General features: G+C 30.6%; 2 protein-coding genes across 6 annotated transcripts; one reads left to right on the top strand and one right to left on the bottom strand.

Moving 5' to 3' along the window:
* The first annotated feature begins 228 nt into the window (after positions 1–228).
* LOC123678374 (solute carrier family 25 member 44) lies at positions 229–5,285 on the top strand. Its single transcript, XM_045615377.1, has 5 exons — positions 229–637; positions 691–783; positions 837–1,036; positions 1,088–1,274; positions 4,414–5,285. Exons 1-5 carry the CDS (start codon positions 436–438, stop codon positions 4,731–4,733), a joined length of 1,002 nt encoding a protein of 333 aa, XP_045471333.1. The 5' UTR covers positions 229–435; the 3' UTR covers positions 4,734–5,285.
* On the bottom strand, positions 5,280–20,746 carry LOC123678372 (signal transducer and activator of transcription 5B). 5 transcript variants are annotated; one of them, XR_006747229.1, is made up of 15 exons: positions 20,537–20,746; positions 20,215–20,353; positions 19,903–20,076; positions 19,685–19,844; positions 19,463–19,544; positions 19,300–19,406; positions 18,849–19,027; positions 18,565–18,774; positions 18,001–18,469; positions 13,925–14,181; positions 13,683–13,807; positions 13,468–13,623; positions 12,109–12,259; positions 9,159–9,351; positions 7,544–8,364 (listed from the first exon to the last, which is right to left on the bottom strand). XR_006747229.1 is itself a non-coding variant. In XM_045615374.1 (14 exons), exons 2-14 carry the CDS (start codon positions 20,340–20,342, stop codon positions 8,313–8,315), a joined length of 2,250 nt encoding a protein of 749 aa, XP_045471330.1. In that variant the 5' UTR covers positions 20,343–20,353; positions 20,537–20,746; the 3' UTR covers positions 5,280–8,312. The 5 variants fall into 5 exon arrangements, 4 of the variants coding, with proteins under 4 accessions (XP_045471330.1, XP_045471329.1, XP_045471332.1 ...); XM_045615374.1 differs by lacking the exon at positions 9,159–9,351 and having other exon boundaries at positions 5,280–8,364; XM_045615373.1 differs by lacking the exons at positions 7,544–8,364; positions 9,159–9,351 and adding an exon at positions 5,280–7,483.
* Positions 20,747–21,876: the final 1,130 nt, after the last annotated feature.

Raw genomic sequence — 21,876 nt, 5'->3', positions numbered from 1 at the left:
CAACTCTTATAACTCCTCGAACACTAAAATATAAAAATTTAACTTGCAGAAATGCACGCCGTCAAAGCTTTCACTCCTACCGTACCTTAAGCCGATATTACAGTTTCTTCCGATAGGAGGCTTGGAGATGAACTTGAATCGCTAATACTGTGCTAGTACACTGTGTTATTTGCTTGTATCTGTGGTTCTATCAAAGACTAAGTAGTCTGTGGTTTTATTCTTCTATTCTGTGAATTGTGGTTTATTCATCGTTAATCTATGGATTTATTCATCATTCGTTTTTTACAACTTTTATGATATTTTAAAAACACAAGTCTTTTGAAAATTTTTAGGAATACCTTGGCGTTATTTGGCATAAAAGATAAACGAAAATTATTGAAACAATGGCTTATGACTAATTATGGTTGGTAACTACCTATAGATTAATACATACTGATGAAGACTGTGGTTGAGGCAACCATGGGGGAAAAACTTCCCCCTGGCTTTATTATAAGGTCTATAGAATGGGATATGATGGATAAAGTAAAGTTCTTACCCTTATCGATGTTGAGTTCATTTTCTGTCCGTTGTGCATTATATCCTTTAACATTAATTAAAACAAGGCTACAAGTACAAAAACATAATGCTTTATATAATGGTAACCATAGTCATTAATTTTGATATAGTTATGATAGTAAAGCCTTATTGTAGGTATGATCGATGCATATATTAAAATTTACAAAGGCGAAGGCTTCTCTGGGTTATATAGAGGTTTTTGGCTTTCTTCACTCCAAATTTTTAGTGGTAAGTAAGGAAAGCCGCCAATTGATCCAATATAATTTGAATGAATATTTTAGGAGGATTGTATTTAACAATATATGAAGATATGAGACAAATTCTTGCTAAGCAAGATATTTTGAATTCTAAGATGAGATCATTTGTTGCTGGTGCAGCAGCAAGTGTTGTAGGTCAATCAATTGTTGTACCATTTGATGTTTTGAGCCAGCACTTGATGATGCTGGGTGTACAAAATAATGTGAAGAATAAGGGTTTAAAAGTAAAATGTTTTAGTTGGAAGTGATGTATTCCTAATTTCAAACATTTTTAGGATAAGTTCAATCCATTGAATATTGATGCATCACCAGGTAGAAGCAAATTTGTGATAACTATGGATGTTGTTAGACAGATATTGAAAGTAGATGGAATTCCTGGGTTTTATAGAGGTTATTTTGCTAGTTTATCTGTTTATGTTCCTAATTCCTCATTATGGTGGGGATTTTATCAACTTTATCAAGGTAAATAATAAATTATCATTTTTAAATAAATGTATCTAAGATTGAATGTTAAAGTACATTCTAAAGGTCAATTTAAATTTCACAAAGAGATAACCCAGTTTGGTTAGGATTCATCTTCATAATATTAGAAATTAAATGATTGAATTATGTTAATACAATCATCATTGTCATATATGAATGAATGAGCACTCAAAAGATTCTGATTTCATGTCATTGTGTTCTTTATTTTTTTTTTTTTCGATAATCTGCTTGAATTTTTTATGATTTTGTGTTGATAGAGTTGATAACTCTATCAACACAAAATTTTGCAAGCTATTTTAAATTGTTATTCTATACAGGGTGTCTTGGAAGGAATAAGACAAACAGAAACTATAATTATTAACCTTACAGCTCCGACTCAAAGCGGACTTTATTCAAACTCAAATCAAAGTATTTCAGTAAAATGTAATTCATCACATGAACAGCTCCACATAAAGGTTTATTCATACTCAAAAATATTAACATTTTAGGAGTAAAAGCTAGTTAGGTTACGGAATTCGTCAGACTTGCGTAATAAATTGCCGCGAAAACTATTGGTCAAGTGCGATCGGAATAATAATTATTTCTAAAGATCCTACAGAAAGAAAAAAATTCAGGTGAGTTGTGGTGAACTCTATATTTCATAAAATATATGCTGCATATCTTGGAAAAATATCTTTAATACTACATCCATAATAAAAGTAGAGCATGCATTTTGGCAATTTTTTTTTATTTCAATTGTAATATTTAGGTATAAGTTCCCTTACTTCAATTTTTCTGAGGAAAATTTCGATTTCATTAAGAAGACACCAATGTTGTTGGATCAATTTTCACAGTCATGGCTGAATAATGCAAATATTTTTGACTAAGTTGACTACTGAAAAAGCATTTGTATCTCTGGATGGGATTCCTAGCGATAGTGAAGATACAGGCAATGATTATAATTCAAATAATATTGAACCATCATACCCCACAATGACTATGGAAGATGGCTTGGACAATGAGAATTCTCAAGAAGGAATGAAAACTGAGGAATTCGCAGCAGTACCTAAAGGATCTGAGGATATAGATCTATGTTATGAGAACAAACTTCGAGCTAAGTCCTCTATAATACCTGATTATGCTACTTTGTCAAAAACAGTTTCAGAAACGAGAACCTTTCAATGATGCTATATCATCAAACCTGATGTCCAAGAAATATTTCAAACGATCACCATATTTTCTTATGGAGAGAATAGGCCAGTAACTACAGGAACATTCACAGGCGAGGCTATACTGCTGAGATTGAATCATCATGAATTCAAATCTATCAATAAAATTCTAGTTTTTCAAACACAAATTGTCAAATTTATTTGTGAACATTCGGTTCGATCAAGTGAGGCATTAGTGAATATTTTGAGATCGAACTGGCAAGAAGCATGAATAAACGTCATTTTATTAAAAATATCCAAAATGCAAATCTGAAACACAAGCTATTTGCAGAAAATGCGGAAAATTAAGCAATTCTGGAATGAAAATAGGCTTTTATGAATTTATATATCTTGTACCACGATATCTGAAAGATTTCTTAGAAAGAAGAGGACATTTTTATGACTACAATATTAGGTCAGCAAAAAACTTCAATATCTGCACAGTGAGAACAACTTCTTTACAGAAGTCCTTGCTCTATGAGGGTGTTCGTTTGTATAATGGTCTCCCAGAGGAAATTAAGACGGCACCATCTTTGGGTGCATTCTGCGGAAGAATATATGGCCACTTCAGAGAAATGTGAATGATTATATTATTGTTGTGTTGATTTTCTATTTTTTGTACTAGCCGGGTGCCAAATAATTTTATTATTATATTATTATTATATCACGTTATATATTTTTGAATAGGGAAAAATTGAGCGATTTTATTTGTTTTAGAAATTGTTAGGGTTCACATTTAAAAAACAAAAGTTTGTATTATAACTTCAAAACTAATGGAAATAAAAAATAAATTATAACACCGATAGCTTCTAGTTAAAAAAGTACCTGTGGAATGTTCTTGTTTCATGTGAATAGCACCAATGATAAAGAAGTTATGACAACTTTTCATTTCATACCATTTTCGAATTTTCTCTTATAGCTTAATTGAACTGTTGAATTTATGAGCTTGCGGTTTCCACTAAAATAATTCTCTCAACAATCTATCCCGAAAATGGGCTAGCTCAAAGGGGTTCTGAGATCCTTTCACTGGACAACAAATTTGGGACACCCGATATAGGTGATCTGATATTAAAAATTTTGCTACTCCTATCCTTATTTTTCTGTTTTCGAATTGATCTGTTATCTCGGAAATATTGGATATTTCTTTTCAGTATTCATCTCGTATTTTCTATGGTTCCGCATATGTGATCAGATTGAAAATATTATTTTTTGCAACACTCAAATCTCAACTCCATCAGTTTTGTGGTGATCAACATAAAATTTCGCACGGAGCTTGAAATTATTATGTCGCATCTGTGTGCAATATTTAATTTTATCGAATCTGAAGTTTTGAAATTATTAAGAGAACAAAATTTCAAATAGCTCTATTTACGAAATCTTTAGGGCCAGTTGCACCATTTGCCTAAACATTGATTGAAAATTTAAACGTTGCTAACTCTATGATTTCTCGAGAGAAATCAGAAATTAATCAATGTTTAGGCAAATGGTGCAACTGGCCCTTAGTCCGATTTTGCCCACCTATTGATTTTAATGTTCATAAACAATAATCTGAAAATTAAAATGACAACTACCAAGATGAGGGGGCGTTGTTACCAAACCTAACCAGAATGAAAGTACGTTTGCTCTGATGATAGATAACTCACTGAAGTTTGAGGAAGTAGTTACCGCTTTTTGAGGAATTTGATATATACTGAAAAGGTATCATTGGGATTTTGATTATATACTATCAACTTCCTACTCATATAGTAACTAAGGTGATATATGGACCATACTTTCTCTCAAAGGGTGCATAAATGACAAGTACTCATAAGCTTCTGAAGTCAGTCAGTGGCTTTATCGATTTTTTTTAGATTAATTTCAAGATAGTGAATAATAATGAATGTATAATCTAAGATTCTAAAACACCTACCTTCTTGTCTCATTTATTTCAGATCAACTTTTTGCCATAGCACCAGTATGGGTATCTCAACTGTTTATTCAAACGACATCAGGTATGTTAGGAGGTTTCACCACAGTTATTATCACCAATCCATTGGATATTGTGAGGACAAGAATGCAAGTTACAAGGTTAGACTCATGGTCACTAGCGTTTAGAGGCTTATGGAAAGAAGAAGGCTTGAGAATGTTCGCAAAAGGTTTGAGTGCTAGGCTGTTGCAATCTGCATCATACAGTTTTGGTATAATTTTGGGATATGAAACAATAAAACGTATATCAGTTAAGGAAGAATATAAAGAATATGTAAGGTGGTAGTGGATTAAAAAGAAAATTTGAGAAGCTGATAAATTAGAGTTGTTATGGTTGATGACTGTTATCTACTTGTTTATTGACCACTTTTAGAAAATTATTAAAAAGTAGTCAAGTACCTCAAACATGAAAATTGAAAATTTTCAATACTAGTTGTACTATTATATCTAATTTTGGCAGCAAGTTTAAAAGTTGAATTTCGCCAATTTCATTATTTTTTAGTTTTATATCCAAAGCAGTACAAAGTGTCACTATTTATATATAATTTTCTGGTACATTCTGTAAAGTGTTTATTTAAAGACTAAGATTCTTACAATTTTGTAGAACTAAACATTTAATTTGTTCGTACCAGAACCTTCTTCATTTTGTCAGTTTTGAGTGGAGTTGAATATTGAGGACCTACAGAATTAGATTTATGATTATTATATTGATGAGATTTTTTTCCATATATAAAAAATAGCAATAAATTTTAGTAATTTTCTCTTTTGATCAGGTCCAAGAGCTTTTATTTTAGAACACAAATAGTGACTAGAAAGAGAATAAATAATATCAAACATTTTATATTTTTTATTCAATTTAACCACATTTCAAGTTTTATTGTAAAACAGAAATTATTGACTGAGCAAACAGCGAATATCTCAACAGACAATATAGACTATTATGCTACAAGCAGAAGAATGTATATACAAATTTCAGTGATTGATTCCAAACAAAAGTTCACATTCATATTATTATCCAATTTTCAATTATCACATAGTATTATTTCATTCTACAAAATCTTAATAACAATCATTCGCTGTATTCATTTGAATACCGAAATTATTAGTAAATCAGATGGCCAATTATTTAACTATTATATTTTGGAGTGATTGCCTGAATTGAAAAAAAGTATTTTTTTTCTTAGTAATATCATTAGTGTCAGGTATTCTTCAGAAAAAAGTATATTCACTGTGATTTCACGTATATTGAGAAATTTATTTGAATCACTTAATAATAACTATTAGTTTTATCACTGATATGTCAAGAATTATTAAATATACACATAATTATAATGCCACAACTAGAAACTCATAAATATTTTCTCATTATTATGAAGAAATCTTGAAACATTGGTTATTTCATTAAAAGAAATAAATAATATATTTTTTCTATAGCTGATGATTATATTGATATTCTTGTCCTCATTTTTGATTAGTACCACTACTACAAAAAAAAATCATGAAATACATTATTCAATATACAATTAGATATCTAACAAAATTCAGTAACAACAACAAAGAAACACTTCATTACTCAGGTTAATATTATTTAATTATTACTAAGAAAATATCACTGGCCATGTGAGAAACTAGAAAAATTAGATTCAAGTATAAAATTTTTGCTATAATTGAATTTAGTTTCCGAAGAATATAAAATCTCACTGTTTTGCATCGCATAGAAAGAATAGTTTTTAAATTTTTAAGGAAAGCAATCACCGACTTCAGTAATTTAAAAATAATCAATTTTGAAATTCCACAACAAGAGGCACCGGGATTTTCTATAAAAAAGCTCTAACAAAGAAAACAAATTTTTTCAATCATTATATATAATAACATTAGTTTTGGATTAACACTACTTAGTTAATTTTTTTTAAATTCCTAAATTCAACATATAATTCCAATAGGGGAGAAAGGGAATCATAGGGTATATTTCTAGGACGGTTTTGGTTTACAATAATTTTGGTCTAAAATCCCAATGAAAAATTTCATCACAATAGTAAAATATTGAAGATTGTCTAATTGCTGTGCTGATAGTAATCAATCATTATTTTCTTAAACTATTTTAAAGCTACAATAAAAGAAGCACCATAGGAGATAATGAAAATAAAATATGAGCAAATGTTATTCAATAGAATTAAAATCCCAAATTCTGTAAATATAAAAACAAATTTTTTTGTACTCACAGATATTCAAAAATAAATTGTACATTGACAATATATAATATTAAGTTATATTGGTTAGTGTGAAAATAAACCTGGTAAAATCTTTTTAAAAGATATAACCCACCATTTGATAAATGGTAGTACCAATGAAGTATTCAAATAAATGCCTATTGCAAAACTTAAACAATTAAAAACCATTGATTGCACTATGTTCTTCAAGATTATGGCACATATACACCAATTCATGTGTTCCAAGTCAAAATATGTATTGTAATTTGCAAAAACAAGTTTTATGCTTAGATAACTAGGCAACAGACAAGCACACAAATTTAGTCGATATTTCAAAAATCACATTAATGAAATAGATTTGTATCTTAAGACGAAGGTGTGCTTTTTACATACATAAAATTTGCACTACAGTGAAAACTGGTGATATTTTGCAAAGAACTTAAGATTCTTTTTAGGATATGAAAAGTATTCAAAATCCAAGCCATAGGAATTATTAGATTGCATTTTTTATCAAGAAAACTATTTCTAGCATTCAAAATGAATTTTGTTTCTGATTTAGACATATTTGACAATTGTAGAAAAAGAAATCGTTCTTCACAATTAATAATTCATTTTGACAGAGATCTCAAACTTCATGACAAAAAAACCTTTATCTGCAGCTCCATCTTGTGATCTTCTCTTGTTGGTTTATGTTTATTGCTTATAAGCTTGCATCAGCTCATTCAGATTGACCAGATTATTTATATCAATGCTGTTCTCGTCAAATGAATCAAGGTAGTCCATTCCAGCTGTACATGTGGCAGTTGTGGCAATCGAACCAGCATAGCTGCACAGATATAACCAGACATGACATACTGCAACTCAGACCAACCAAAAGCAAAACATGGCATGAAATAGTGAATCATTGAAGATTGAACAAATAATAAAATGTTTTGTTGCAAATGTGTCTGGTTATGTCTGATTGCAGCATGCATTATTACCACAAATTTTCAATTGAGTGAAATAACAAAAATATTATGTCTGGGGAAATATCTCAACTCGCATGAACTTCAAACTATTATAGAACATAGGTTGCCTGAATATTTAAGTATTCTTGTTTATCAAAGACAACATATTGCCTCAATACTTCCAGTAATTTAATTGAAGCTGCACTAAGTAACTACTACCTTCAATGGATATTCAAAATTTTCTAAATATTTATTTGATAGTAAGTAGAATAAAGATTACACATTTTAACAAACAATGAAAAACATCAATAGGAATTTCTAATAAAAGTATTTCTCCCTATTTTACTGTTTACATTTTTCTTAGGAGTTTTGTAAAAGTCAAAAAAACCAATGGTAGAAAGAACAGATAAACCAACTTGATGAAGAATTTTGAATTGAGTTTAAATTATTTTCAATACTTCCAGTATTTGGATTACTTATTTACTTTTTACTCTTATAACCTGTATTTTGTTATATTTGTCATCCCTTCAATATTTAAACACAAATACCCATAAAATCCAAACAAAAAATTGTAAATATTTTTTTAGAGAAAAAAATATAAACAGAAATAATGTTTTTTCAAATATATATAAATACATTTAAATATAATCAGACAACAAATTTTGCATTTCAAAGAGATATTTCACCATACATTTTTTTTTATTTCAATCAATTGCTCAAGGAATGGAATGATGGAGTTGGTGATAATGAAATCTTGAAACTAAGAATGAAAATGAAAGAAAAAAAAAATTAAATTCAGTAAGTATCAAATGAAAATATTCTATTTTAAAATCAAAGATTTTAAAATTATTGCTCAAAAGTAAATGAAGATAGTTAATAATGTTGTTAGTCATTTTTATGCATTGTATAAATTCCAATGTTCATTTCAATATGCTGTGCAAATAAAATTTGAATATGTATTATTTGGAAGGCAATACTTGGGTATTTAATGAGCTTGAAAAAAAAATTATTAAGAATGGAATTTTTTTCAAGCAATTTACCATTTTAGAATTTATTGTTACATAGTGAGAATAACTATATTATATATATATATATATATATATATAGGAAAGGTAATATTTCTTGTGCTATATTTGATGTATTGAAAGTGTAATTTTCTTGGGTTTAGAGCACATTAAAATTCAAATATTTATATTTTAGTCAGTGAAATCGACATATGTTAAAATCTTTACGAGGGTACTGTCAAATAAAATTTGATTTGACAGTACCCTCGTAAAGATTTCAATTTTATTGAGCTGACTTGTACAATTTTTATTATTGGAATATTGCTAGACTAATGTTGATGTCCAACTGTAATTATATACAATCTCAAAAAAGGCTTATTAACGCCGAAACATAATATGTCGATTTCACTGAATAAAATATAAATATTTGAATTTTAATGTGCCCTAAACCCAAGAAAATTACACTTTCAATTTATATATTATATATATATATATATATATATATATATATATATACATGTTATAATATAAGATACATTGTTTCTCTCACAAATATATCCATAGCAATCTTCTATAACTTGAACCTATCTTCAGTGGCCACAATTCAAGCTCCAAGATTTCAAAAATGATCAAAACATATTCATAACATCTAGTTGTAAGGTGGCAGTAAGATTTGTTTGAAACTGATTCAATTATCTTTTCGTTTGCGAAATGGATTTCTTCGTTTACGTTTATTAGCATAGCTTCAAAAAGAAAAAAAAAAATTATTATCAAACAAAAATTAATGTTTCGAATTATAATTATATATATATATATATATATATATATATATATATATATATATAATTAATTTAATTTATTATTTCAACATATTTAATTTTTTTATTCTATTGCACATAACACATAATGCGTATGTGTTTTCTATATAACCAGAATTATTTTGGCTGTATAATCAGTTCCAAGTTAAAAATGCTCTACTGCATTGAAATACTGTGCACTTTATATATATATATAATCTGTATCCCATTTGTTACCTTTCGGTGTATGGGATTTATGAACTTAAAATTGAAATAAACATTCTAATTGATACATCAAGCTAATAAACTACTGAGAAAACTAAATATACACACATCGGAAAAGTCTAAGGATATTTCAGTATATCTCGCATGGTAAATCGCATATTGCTTTTATCTCAAGTTTTTTGCAGACTATCAATTGAAATCATCATGCGGAATGAATTTTGGTTGTATACATATGCTAGCCAAGAAAATATGGGAGATATGATAAAAATAAAAAAAATGAATGTCGCAGTTAAAATTTCTGTATTTGATTTTAATCATTTCATGCATTCGTTAGATCGATTTTGGGTTATAACATCGACAATATTTTTCTATCAACTTCTTTTTATTATGGAACGACATCATTTAACTTTGGAAGAGATGAATCGAGTGGTTGGTTTACTTGAAGGGGGCATGAGACAAGTCGATGCAGCTGAGCGAATGGGTGTTTCACAAAGTGTTATAAGTCGTTTGTGGAGGCGTTTCAGAACAACTGGAAATCCTGCCGAAAATCATCCAGGACGTGGACGTTGTACAACTGCTATTCAAGACAGATTTTTGGTTTTGACCGCCCGAAGGCAACCCACTATAACGGCTCCTTAGTTGGTTATGGAATTTCAACGGGCTCATAATTTGACCATTGGGCGAGATACTGTGAGGAATCGTCTTCATGAAGCCGATCTTCATTCCCGACGGCCCATTAGGTGTCCACCACTTTCCAGAGGAAATCGCGCTGCAAGATTGAATTGGTGTCGTGAGTTTCAAAATTGGGGTGTCAATGAGTGGTCCACAGTTTTATTCACAGATGAATCAAGATTCGGATATCATCCAGATTCTCGTCGAATAAGACTATGGAGACGATCTGGTAATTTAGAACGCTTGAGACACGTCCAGGAAGTACACCGTTATAGAGGTGGTACAATTATGGTGTGGGGAGGAATTTCCATTGGACGTAGAACAGAGCTCGTTTTTCCTGATGGTTTTCTAAGAGCTCAGCAATATTTGGAAAATATTCTGCAACCAATTGTACAACCTTATGCAGAAGCTGTTGGTGAAAACTTCCATTTGATGCATGACAATGCTCGTCCCCATACCGCTCGTATTGTGACACAATGGTTGGATAATGAGGGAATTGATGTTTTGCCATGGCCAGCACAATCTCCGGACCTGAATCCGATAGAACATGTATGGGACATGCTTCAAAGAAGGATTACGCCAAATATGGGAAACGTCCAAAATGTTTTAAGAATTCAGGGAGCTTCTGACAGCTGAATGGACAAATTTAAGTCAGGAAGACCTAAACAATCCGATTTTGTCTATGAATCGTAGGTGTAGAGCCGTAATTAATCAACGAGGAGGCCACACATTGTATTAAATGCCAAACTTGAATTGATTTTCGATAAAAAATTACTAAGTTTTTCGCAATTTAGAGACTTCGATTTTTTTCAGTTTTTCACTTTTTCATTATAAAAATTTCGGTTTATTTGAAGTATATAAACAATTATTGAATACATCTATACATAATTTCCTCGAATTTTCTTTCATTTAACTCAAAACCAATCATTTCGAAGAATATCCTTAGACTTTTCCGATGTGTGTATTATAGACTGAAATTGCTGCACTAGGATTCTAGTTTCAATAAAAATTAGTACCGTCTTTAAATACGAAGAATGTTCAAATTTAAAACAAAAACTTAAAAATAAATTGCTCATCTCAATTGAGGGAGAATTTCTTAATAAAACCTATAAATTGAACACAAAGGTTTACTACTACTATTTATCTTTCTTATAGATATTTCATAGAATTATTTGAAGAATGTTGAATTCAGTTTGATAATTTACTATTGATGAATCGTAATAACGATTCATCATTCTCTTTACTTGTAATAACAAGCAAAGAGAATTTAATCTAGAAATAATTTAGCCAAAAATGTAAAGTTATGATGATATAATGTCTTTCCTCTGTCCTTTTCTAATCATCACATATAAAAAATAGAAGAAACTAAATGAAATCTGAACATTCCCAGTTTTTTTGAAGCTGGTTTCATTACTAAACTACGATTGAAAAGAAAATTACCATACCAACAAAAAATCTGAATGATGAAAATGTAGATGATATGATTCTGAATAAAAAACATACAAATTCAAAAACATTTATGTAAAATATAAACAAATATAAAAAGCATTGAGTTAAATATATAAAACTTATCAATAAATTTCATACTAATTCAAATTTAAGACCTTCAAATGGTCTGACTATATCACTTAAAAAAAATACTCATTTGTATAAAGCATGTATGTTGCATATGGCAATTTGGAAAAAAATTAAAAGGGACCAATACTAAAGGATCCGACTACAGTTCTATCATGTTCTGAAAACTAAGATATAAAATTACTAACAGACCAATCAAACTATGAACTGCTGAAAATATGCTTCACTCACCTACTAGCCACAGATGGCGTATCTCTGGAAGGGTCAGGAGACTGCATGAAAGGATGATGTGGAGTATTTGGATAACTATTATCACTCCACCCAGGTAAGTGCGTTTTCAATACTGGCTTGACATAACCATTAATTGAAGTTTGTTCACTGCCTGTTACAACAGTGATTGATTAGATTAGATATAGTGCATTATAACACAAAACAACAACAGAATTTTCCTTTGATATATCAACCTCAGTCATACAAAAATTTCAGATGCTTAGAAGGAATCAGTTGAATAGGTTAATTACTTATGAAAACGACATTCATGTAGGCAATGTGAGGAACCAACTAACATCCACAGATATGTGGATGTTAAAGAGAAATTTGAGTTGACTTTCTGTGCCAACGAGTAGCGCTTTGCTTGGACCATATCACTAACATTTGTTTATATACTTCGAATCTGGGAAGAATATGGTACAAGCTAAGCGCTACTCACACTCACAGAAAATCAACTCTAATTTCTCCACAGCACTTTTGACCATAAATTTCAGTGAACGCTTGTTACAATGGGATTACATAAGAAATTCTATGTTAATCTGAAATTCAGATTGACAAGAGTGACGACTGTTTTCGAGTTATAATAAACAGTGATTATTTTTATATGTTATGACCCAAAGGTTTTATATCCACATCATGCTACCTTATAAATACATTTGAAAAGTCTTGAAAAAGATCCAAACTTGGGATCGTAATGTAGACTTTTCAATAAGGATTTGTTTGATTTGTCCTGTCCCCAAACCACAAACCCATTTATTCAATCAATTATGGTCAAATTTTGTTCACTATATTCAACACAATATTTAAGACACCCTATGAGGATATTTCTTGAGAACTAAAAGTGCATGACACTTCCACATTCTTTTCTACTTAGAAAATATGAATGCTTGTCACACTTATATTCAGAATATAATACTAACTACGCATCTCTCCTTTTTTTCAGTTTATTTTTTGATATTTTGTAAACTACTTGGATTAATGCAACAGTTCAAACAGAAAGTCATTCAGATTTGCATATTTAATCATAGTAAAGAAAAAAAATTATGTAGTGAAATAGATCCCAACCTCATATTCTGTAAAACTATAATTTAGAAGTATATTGCATTTTTTAACTTAATCAGTGAAACTTTTTAAAATATCAAACTATTAATGTAAATGTCTGAGCCAGTTTAAGGAGACTTCTGCATTAGGTTTTTGACAATTCTGTATAAAAATTTAATGTTTACATATTATGTAGATAATTAAAGTTCAAATACGTGTCAATTTGAAAATGTTCTTATAAAAAAAAAACGCCCCAAATAATGAATGGCAGAAACTTACTCTGATAAGGTGTGTAGTATTTCTGGAAAGAAATGTCTTTTGCGATATCAGGGTATAGACACACCAAGTGACTCAAATCTGATATTCTGTCCCCTAGTGTTCTTATAGCAAAATCTTTAGCTGTGAAAGGTTGTAGACTGAAAACTTCACCATTATCTGAAAAAAAAAAAATCTGAAAATTTCAATGGAAATTCCGGAAATGGAGAGTTACATACCTGAAATCCAAGCAATAGTAATTCCTCCTAACTCACTGTCAGAGAATCTAAGGAGAAAAGTGCCGGCCGCGCAATTTAATAGCATTTCTTCAGCTTGTTTCTTTCTGACAAAGCCCATTATCAAACTGTAAAAATGCAATTTTTATATTAAAATCATATTGTGTGAATATTGCCAACTGACCTTTGCAGTATTTATTGCACCTTTAACATGAATATCTAAAATAAGAAATGAAATAGCTTACCCATCTACCCAAGGGCCTCTCAAATGTTCCCTGGTGAGCTTCATTATTGCATAAAACCATTCCCAAAAAGTGAAATTTCTCTCAGACAATGGTTCTTTACAGAACTGAGCCCAAGTCAACATGGGATTTTGGGATTCACTGTAACTTCCCCTGAAAGCTTTTTCTGCCAAGAATCGAAGATTGTCCTCTGTGAGTGGACGGCCAGTAGCTGCTCTGAATTTCAATGAAAGAGTTTCGGCAACTTTGTTCCACTGCACCTATTAAGGAAAAATTTCAATCGAAAATGATTTTAGCAGTTTCTGGAGAATTTATTGACAGAAAAATTGAATTGTGATAAATCCAAAGAAAATACGTATCATACGACAAAATATGTAGCAATCAAGAAGTATAGCTGAATTCTTCAGCAATTATTTTTTAAATTATCCAATCCCAAGGATGTTGTCATCCACTATGATCAATACGTACATATTAATAACTTTGTCATATATGTTGTAGAAGTTCTAAACGGATCACATAAGCAGTATTAACTTAAAAGTTAATTGCAACCAGCTTTATTGAGACCAAGGGAAACTTTTTATGTAAGATTCAACCAAACCAATTATACCAATGGACAGAGTACAATGTTCCGCAAATATTTGTGATGTAGATCTGTTCTCAGTGTCAATTTTCCTTCTCAAAAAACATTTCAAATTTCAAGATTTGAATGATACACAAAGATTCGTTCAATATAATGTTTTGTATAAAAAAATATAGAGCTAAATGACATATTTAGCTCGAATTAATTCGCACTGGTGCAGCCAGTCGAATACGCCATTAGTTTTATTTCGCAATGTCATACTTGCCATTTCCATCATTTTTTTGTCAATTTGAATTTGATTGATGTATCAAGTATCAAATCAACAGATGAACTCCAAGGATCAGTTTGCTGTGTATAATAAACGTTTGTAATATGTATTTCATTAACTTCTCGTCATAAGAAAAATGTGCAGAATGTCACTGTGGCAAAAGAAGATATAAAATGCACTAATGACAGGAAAAATACGATAGCACTAAAGGTTTTCTGAATTTTTTCATGTAAGGCCCTAATCTAAGAAAACAAAGGTAAGTGAATTGTAATGAACTAGTTGTTTCTATATTATATCTTGTATAATTTAAATTTTAAAGTGCATCGTGTCCAAAGAAAAATGCAAGGAATGATCATCTTAAGAATATTTGTATTTCCTAGGAATTTCAAGAAAAAAACAGTCAAAAGTCATCCCCATTTGGAACATCAGCAATGAAATATTCACGAAACATGAAATAATAATAAATTCAAATTTTTAAATAACAAGAATCTGCCATAATTAAAGTGACTTAATTCTTGAGCCGAAAAATGGCGAATGGGGACATAAAACCATAGAACTTATGAATATAATTGACTGAACTGACACACGTCAAAATCAAAATTACTGGGCCTGATTAAGATGTCTAAAAACATGGTGTATGCACTAGTTAATTTTTGAATGGAATGACATTTGACCAAATTAAAAATATTAGTTTCATTTCATGGCGGCGTCGCAATGTCATACTTTTCATTTCGATCTTTTATCCTTTGATTTTGACAGGATACATTAATTAAAACCCGATCCTAGCCAATCAGAAGCTTAACTAATATTCTCAAAATTGGCAAAACAAAATCTAATCAGTACATACACCAGGTTTTTAGACATCTTAGCCTGATAGTATTTGATCGTATATAAAAAACGAATTTATTTAACTGATAAATACCACAGTGACTAAAATAAACCTTACATTTTAAATAAATCCCAAAAATCAGGTAAATGGAGAATGTAAACAAAAATCCGCCATATTTAGGCTCAGCCAATCAAACACTGTAGTCATAATTTGTTAATAGCTACCTACAGTTGACATAACGAAGCTTAACTAATATTCTCAAAATTTGCAAAACAAAACGAAATCATTGCATTCTCCAGGTTTTTAGACATCTTACTCCAAGCATAGGAAACTCAAGGTGTGATATATACAAACTGAGTCAATTTAACTTTTGTAACTACACCTTTTCCAATTGTAGTTCAGAAAATCAAAGCAATTTTTTTGGGTACATAGCATTATTTTTGAGCCTATTTCCGCTGTGGTGACTGGCAAGGGGTATGATTGTGGCCCATAGTTGGAAATTTTTGAAAAGAGAAGAGAGTTCAATTTCAGAAGAGGGAACAAATACTTGAAAATAGAAAAGTATAATTTAGAAAAGAAAACTCGGATATCAGAATAGTTAATCGAATATCAGAAAAACAAAATTGAAATTCAGATTAGAAAGTTGAAATTCAGTAAAACAAAGTGGTAATTCAGAATATTGAATTGAATTTCAGAAACAGCAAATTATATTTCAGAAAAGGAAAATTGTATTGCAGAGGTTATCAATTCAATTTCAGGTAATATGTAATGTGTAATTCAGAACAGTACCGAATGTGAAGTACCAGTACAATATACACAGATATTACATAGATATGGCTATTCATTTTTATTAATTAGTACATGTAACCAATTCTGAATTACAATTTCGTATTTATGAATTCCAAATTAGCAAATCCCAATTCCACTTCTTATTTCCTGAAATCAAGTATTCCTTTTCTGAATTAAATATTGGTATTATGACAACATTTCAAGAAAAATACTGAGGAACCTAGACCCTTTAGTTCACAATATTATAATCAAAATTTATAACTACTGCCTCTCTCGGCTCTCTCAATCCCTCGTTCCAAGTAAATGGAAAAAAGTCATTTTGATTACCATCCCCAAGGCAAAGACAAATAATTCCAACATATAGAACTACAGGCCTATTACACTTCAACCTACATTGGGAAAAAATTTTGAAAAAATTATGGGAGAAAGAATATGCAACGAGACAGGAAAATATATGCCACCATGTCAATTCGGATTCAATATGTCTGGAATATATTATATTCTCCAATTTGCAATGATGCAACTTTAATGTCTCACCACAAAACACTGAAAGAATGTATGAAAGGACTACAGAAGTTGGCATATGTCACAATGGCATGGATGAAACGTTGGAGAATACAACCCAACCCAACAGAATCAAAACTCGTCATTTTCAACCATAAAATCAATGCCAACTCTCCCAATATAAAACTTAGAAGTGACACTATGAATTACTACAGCAGATTCATGCAAATACGTAGACATAAAGATTGACAACAAGTTGAATTTCAGAGTACATTTGATACACCAAAAGAAAAAAGCTGGGCATTTTAGATCTCTTACCAATAAAAACATGGGAATCATTAGTAAAACAGCTAGTACGGTATACAAAATGATATGCAGACCTTTATTGGACTATGGACATATAATATTATCAAATTCAACAAAAACAGCTCTGAATACAATTGAAGTAGCAGAAAGAACTTGCTTATGAAAGATTACAAAACTTAGGCATCCCAACAACCCATCCAATCAGCTTTTATATCAGATAACGGAAATAGAACCAATACTAATAGTCTTTTTTTTAATATTTTCTGATAATATGTAATATAAAACTGTATATAACTGGCTGGAAGACTGCGGTCAATAGCCATCTGATTACATAATCAATAAATTTTGTTTCTCTTTATCTCTCATATTGGTATTCTGAAAAACAAATTACTGAATATAAAGTTCTTTTTCTGAATTTCAAATGTCCTATTCTGAATTACAATATCAATCTTCTGATATTCATTTCGCTTTTCTCAATTACATTTTACTCTTTCTGAATTACAATTGGAAAAGGTGTAGTAACTATTACTTTTGTACAGTTTTAGAGGTAATGAATTATAATGATTGAAATATTTTAATGAAGTCATGAACAGATTAATCTAAAATAAATAGTAGATATCACCAGCATGTTGATAGTCTGGCAGCTAGCCAATAGGCTCCTTCTACTGGAGGATTAAAATTTCAATGAAGGTATTAAATTTTGATGAACGTTCCTGCAACTGGATGTATAACACTCCCGAAAGGTGTGAGTCATAAAGTTTGTGATATTATTAAAATTATTACTTCTGAAAATCGAAACTTACTTTGTCTGGAACTGCAAATGGAACTCTGCCTGCTTCGCTAAAAGCATTATCCCAAGTGACAGTAGCCCATGCGTGAGGTTCCTGATTACCATGTACTATTACTACAACAGGCAAACTCAAAGTCCATACTTGGAACATAAGCTCTCCTCCTCCAACATTAAAATGAGACTGAAAAAGCAGTGAAAATTTTTCATCCATAACACTTTCTGTTCCTTTTTTCTCGGCCCTCTTGATTTTCTTCAACTGCATATTTCTGAAGCTCACAGACAATTGTCTTGTTGCCTGTTGATACTCCATTGTACCTGTATTGTTCAGGATTTCCCCACTCGACTCTCCACTTTTGCTCAATTTATCATTTTTTAGTAGCAGATTAGCTTGGGCTTCAGATATAATTGTAACTTTCACTTGTGGTGGAGTCATGTGGACATTTAGTTTTCCCCCTACAAGTAATCTGACAGTTGCGGTAAATCTGCAAAAAAATTGTTTTATAATGAAATATCTTCAGAAAAATGACACGACGGCTCAGGATTAAGCGGTATTGCCAATTATAATTGTTGAATTTACCTTGTATTAGTCTTCATAACCTGTGGTGGTTGCTTTTCGATAATGAAAGTAGATGTTACTAAAGACGATAATAACTGAGTTATGTCGGCAAGAAGTTGAGGTAAAACATCAGGTACGCCAAGAGGATCCAGAGCCAGCTTAGCTTTCAATCTTTCAGCTTCCTTGATCTGCTGACGATTCAGCCATATCAGCTCAGCTAATGCTTCACACCTAGACATATTTTTTAATCAAATTAATTCTCCAAATCATTATTATTCATGAAAACAATTCAAATTTTGTATTACCATTCCTGGATTGTATCCAAATTGCTATTAAAAGTTACTCCATTCCCAGCAAGCTGTTGTTCTCTTTTCCACCTGATTAATTCCTCGTCAAGCACATGTGTTTGCAGTTGATTCAACAATTGAACAGTTTCTTTCAACTTATCACTTAAAGCTAAACGTAATTGCATCAAACCGGCCACCTTAAATAAAGAAAATTACAAATTATTATTATTAAATAACAATTGAATTATTAACCACGACAAGATCGCAATTACAAGAATTAAAATTTTTATTAATTAGAAGTATTGATTCAAAAAATTTTCATTAAAAGATAGCTCATCAGTTAAAAATGAGCATTCTTTCATAGCACACAATGGAACGTTTTATTTCAGGTAATAAATATTTTGTTTAGGTTGATCAACATTCAATTGAACTAATTAATATACATATATGGTTCTACTGAAAAACATACTCTTTGATTAAGCCCTTGTTCCAATGTTTCCTTCTGCCTAGTTAATTTTTGGATATTTTGAGCAGTTGTCGGATTATTTGGTTGACTACTCAATTGTTGCAAATGTGCTAGAACAAAATTGAAGCATTATAACATGAACTAATAGTCATCAAACAATTTTTACCATTTATTTTAGTACATTCATGGTATTGAATAGCAAATGCCTCTTGGTCTTCCTCCATTCTTCTCAAATCAGTAGATGTATCCTAAAAAAATGACAATTAAAGTAGGTCTATATGTTCAACAAAATAATAATTATAACATAAAATTGTATGGCTAATAACCCTAGCAGTCAATGCCGTAAATTCATTAAAAACAAAAAATTGTTTGATATCAATCGACCAACCTGAGTTCTCCTCTTTAATATATCAATTTTATGCAAAGTTTCAGCTCCAGAATTTTTCATTGATAGACCAGGAACTATTTCACCACTGACCTGCTGAATCATACCGAATTCTGTAGAAAGGCATTGTCGAATATATGTGAAGAGTTGCATTGGGTTTGCACTATGAAAAAAATTAAGAGTTAGGTTTACAAAAATTGATTTGAAGTAATAGAACGAACCTGTATCTTAGACGGAACATTTTTGCAGCCTCCGCCAATTTCAGTTTTGTCAAAAAAAATTCTGGGCCATTAACAATAGAGGCTTTATTTTCAATTTCTTGAATCAAGGAGCTAACAAGTCCTGCGACATAATGTTCATGTTGTGGATTTTCTGGTTCGGGTTCCAGTTCAGACCTAGCGTCAAAAACCAAGAGTTAAGATTTATTCAAACTCCTATATATATATATATATATATATATATATATATATATATATATATGTGTTAAGCATGTATTCTAAGGAGTTTATTGAGTTAAGTAAAAGGAAACTTACCAAAATTTATCCTCTATGTATTGGGCTAAATAATGCCTGACTTCAATTGGGAAGTGATCTCCATAGATGGCATGGATTTGTTGCATACTCTCTGGAGGGAGCTGTTGTGCCTTAGCCCAGAGAGACATTTTCCTTTTATCTATAAGCAATATCGAATTTCAGATTGTAAACATACGCTTTCTAACTGTATGCATTAACTTGTAACAATTAACATGTAAAATGCAAACAATATCGGAACTTGAGAAAGAATTATCACCAAGGTCACGAATAAGCAGTGTTGCCTACAATCATTTAGTTTAAAATAATTAACATTGACACTTACTTTTGTAACGACCAGAAAACAATATTTTAAGGAAGAAAATACACTGCTTTGATTATCGTTAGATGATTCATTTAAATAGTACTGATGGTAGCCATTTCACTTATTACAAAATCGCAGATTTGTGATTTAAATGAAAAAATTCGAAGGTTGTTGGGTTCATGAGTTGTTGACTGTCCGACGTCCGTGTAGTGGGCTCGTAGCAGTCGTAACCATAGATAAGTAGATGCATAGAGAAAGGAGGGAAAGAGTGACGACTCAACGGTAAAATAAATAAGCGTGATTGTGGCGACCTTATGGGCAGGGAATGGAACTAATGATGTTGATTCTGCGCATTTGGCTCCTTATTATTTCATAATTCCAAACAACTCACAATTTGAATGAAAACCTGCACCAAAAATTGTGAAAAAACTGTAATATCAATTACAGTTTTTTCAATATTTCAGTGAGGTTTTGCATCAAACTTAATTTTTACTTAAGTAATAATACTCAACGAATTTTGACATACTTTTTATTGCACATAATTATACAAATTGATATTTGTGAATATAATTTAATGAAATGATTAAATCAAATTATATATATATATATATATCGTATTGTACCACTTAAATATTAAAGAAGGAAACATTTCATTTGAAGATTGACAATAAAATAATTATTTTTGTCATTACTGACAAAAATCCAGGAAATCGAAGGATTGATTTAGAATTGGAATCTTCAATTCTTTGGCAGAACTCCAACATAAGCCTTTTGAAACCTGGAACAAAGTGAAAAATTAATGGTGATCCTGAAGAGACTTTCATTAAAAGTATATAAGGATTAGGCATCTGAGATTAAGAATGCAGCGCCAAGGTGAGCAAACGTAGAACTATAAATGTTGACATTGGAGTGTTTTGTTGTATTAGTTGCGTGTGTATTTGCGTTATTAAAATTCGATTTTACAATAAATATAAAAACTTTTCATTCTATAGTGAACAAATGTGTTACTGTGTATATTTTATTTTCATTTTAGGTAAAGGTGGTAGATATCATCATTTGTTTCAGTTCAATCTAGTGATATTGAAAGTTATGCAAGGATGGAAGACTTCGAAATATGACGAATAACAATCGTGTGCATATAATATGTGAACGGTTCAATCAACATTATTATACTACAGGATTCTAATAGTACCTTTTTTAGGTCCAAATGGCAAGACTGAGTAGAATACTTGGGGTATCTTAAAGGTACAAACACTTCTAGAAGTGTTTATGAAAGTGAAGAAGTTTTAAATGCTGGTCACATAATAAAAATGTTACATGTTATTTGCATGACTAATAAACTTTAGTTGAAAAGTTTTTTT

Source organism: Harmonia axyridis, chromosome 4 (genome assembly GCF_914767665.1).
Source record: "Harmonia axyridis chromosome 4, icHarAxyr1.1, whole genome shotgun sequence".
In the NCBI taxonomy this organism is placed as follows: domain Eukaryota; kingdom Metazoa; phylum Arthropoda; class Insecta; order Coleoptera; family Coccinellidae; genus Harmonia; species Harmonia axyridis.
This window is presented reverse-complemented; position numbering and strand designations above follow the sequence as displayed.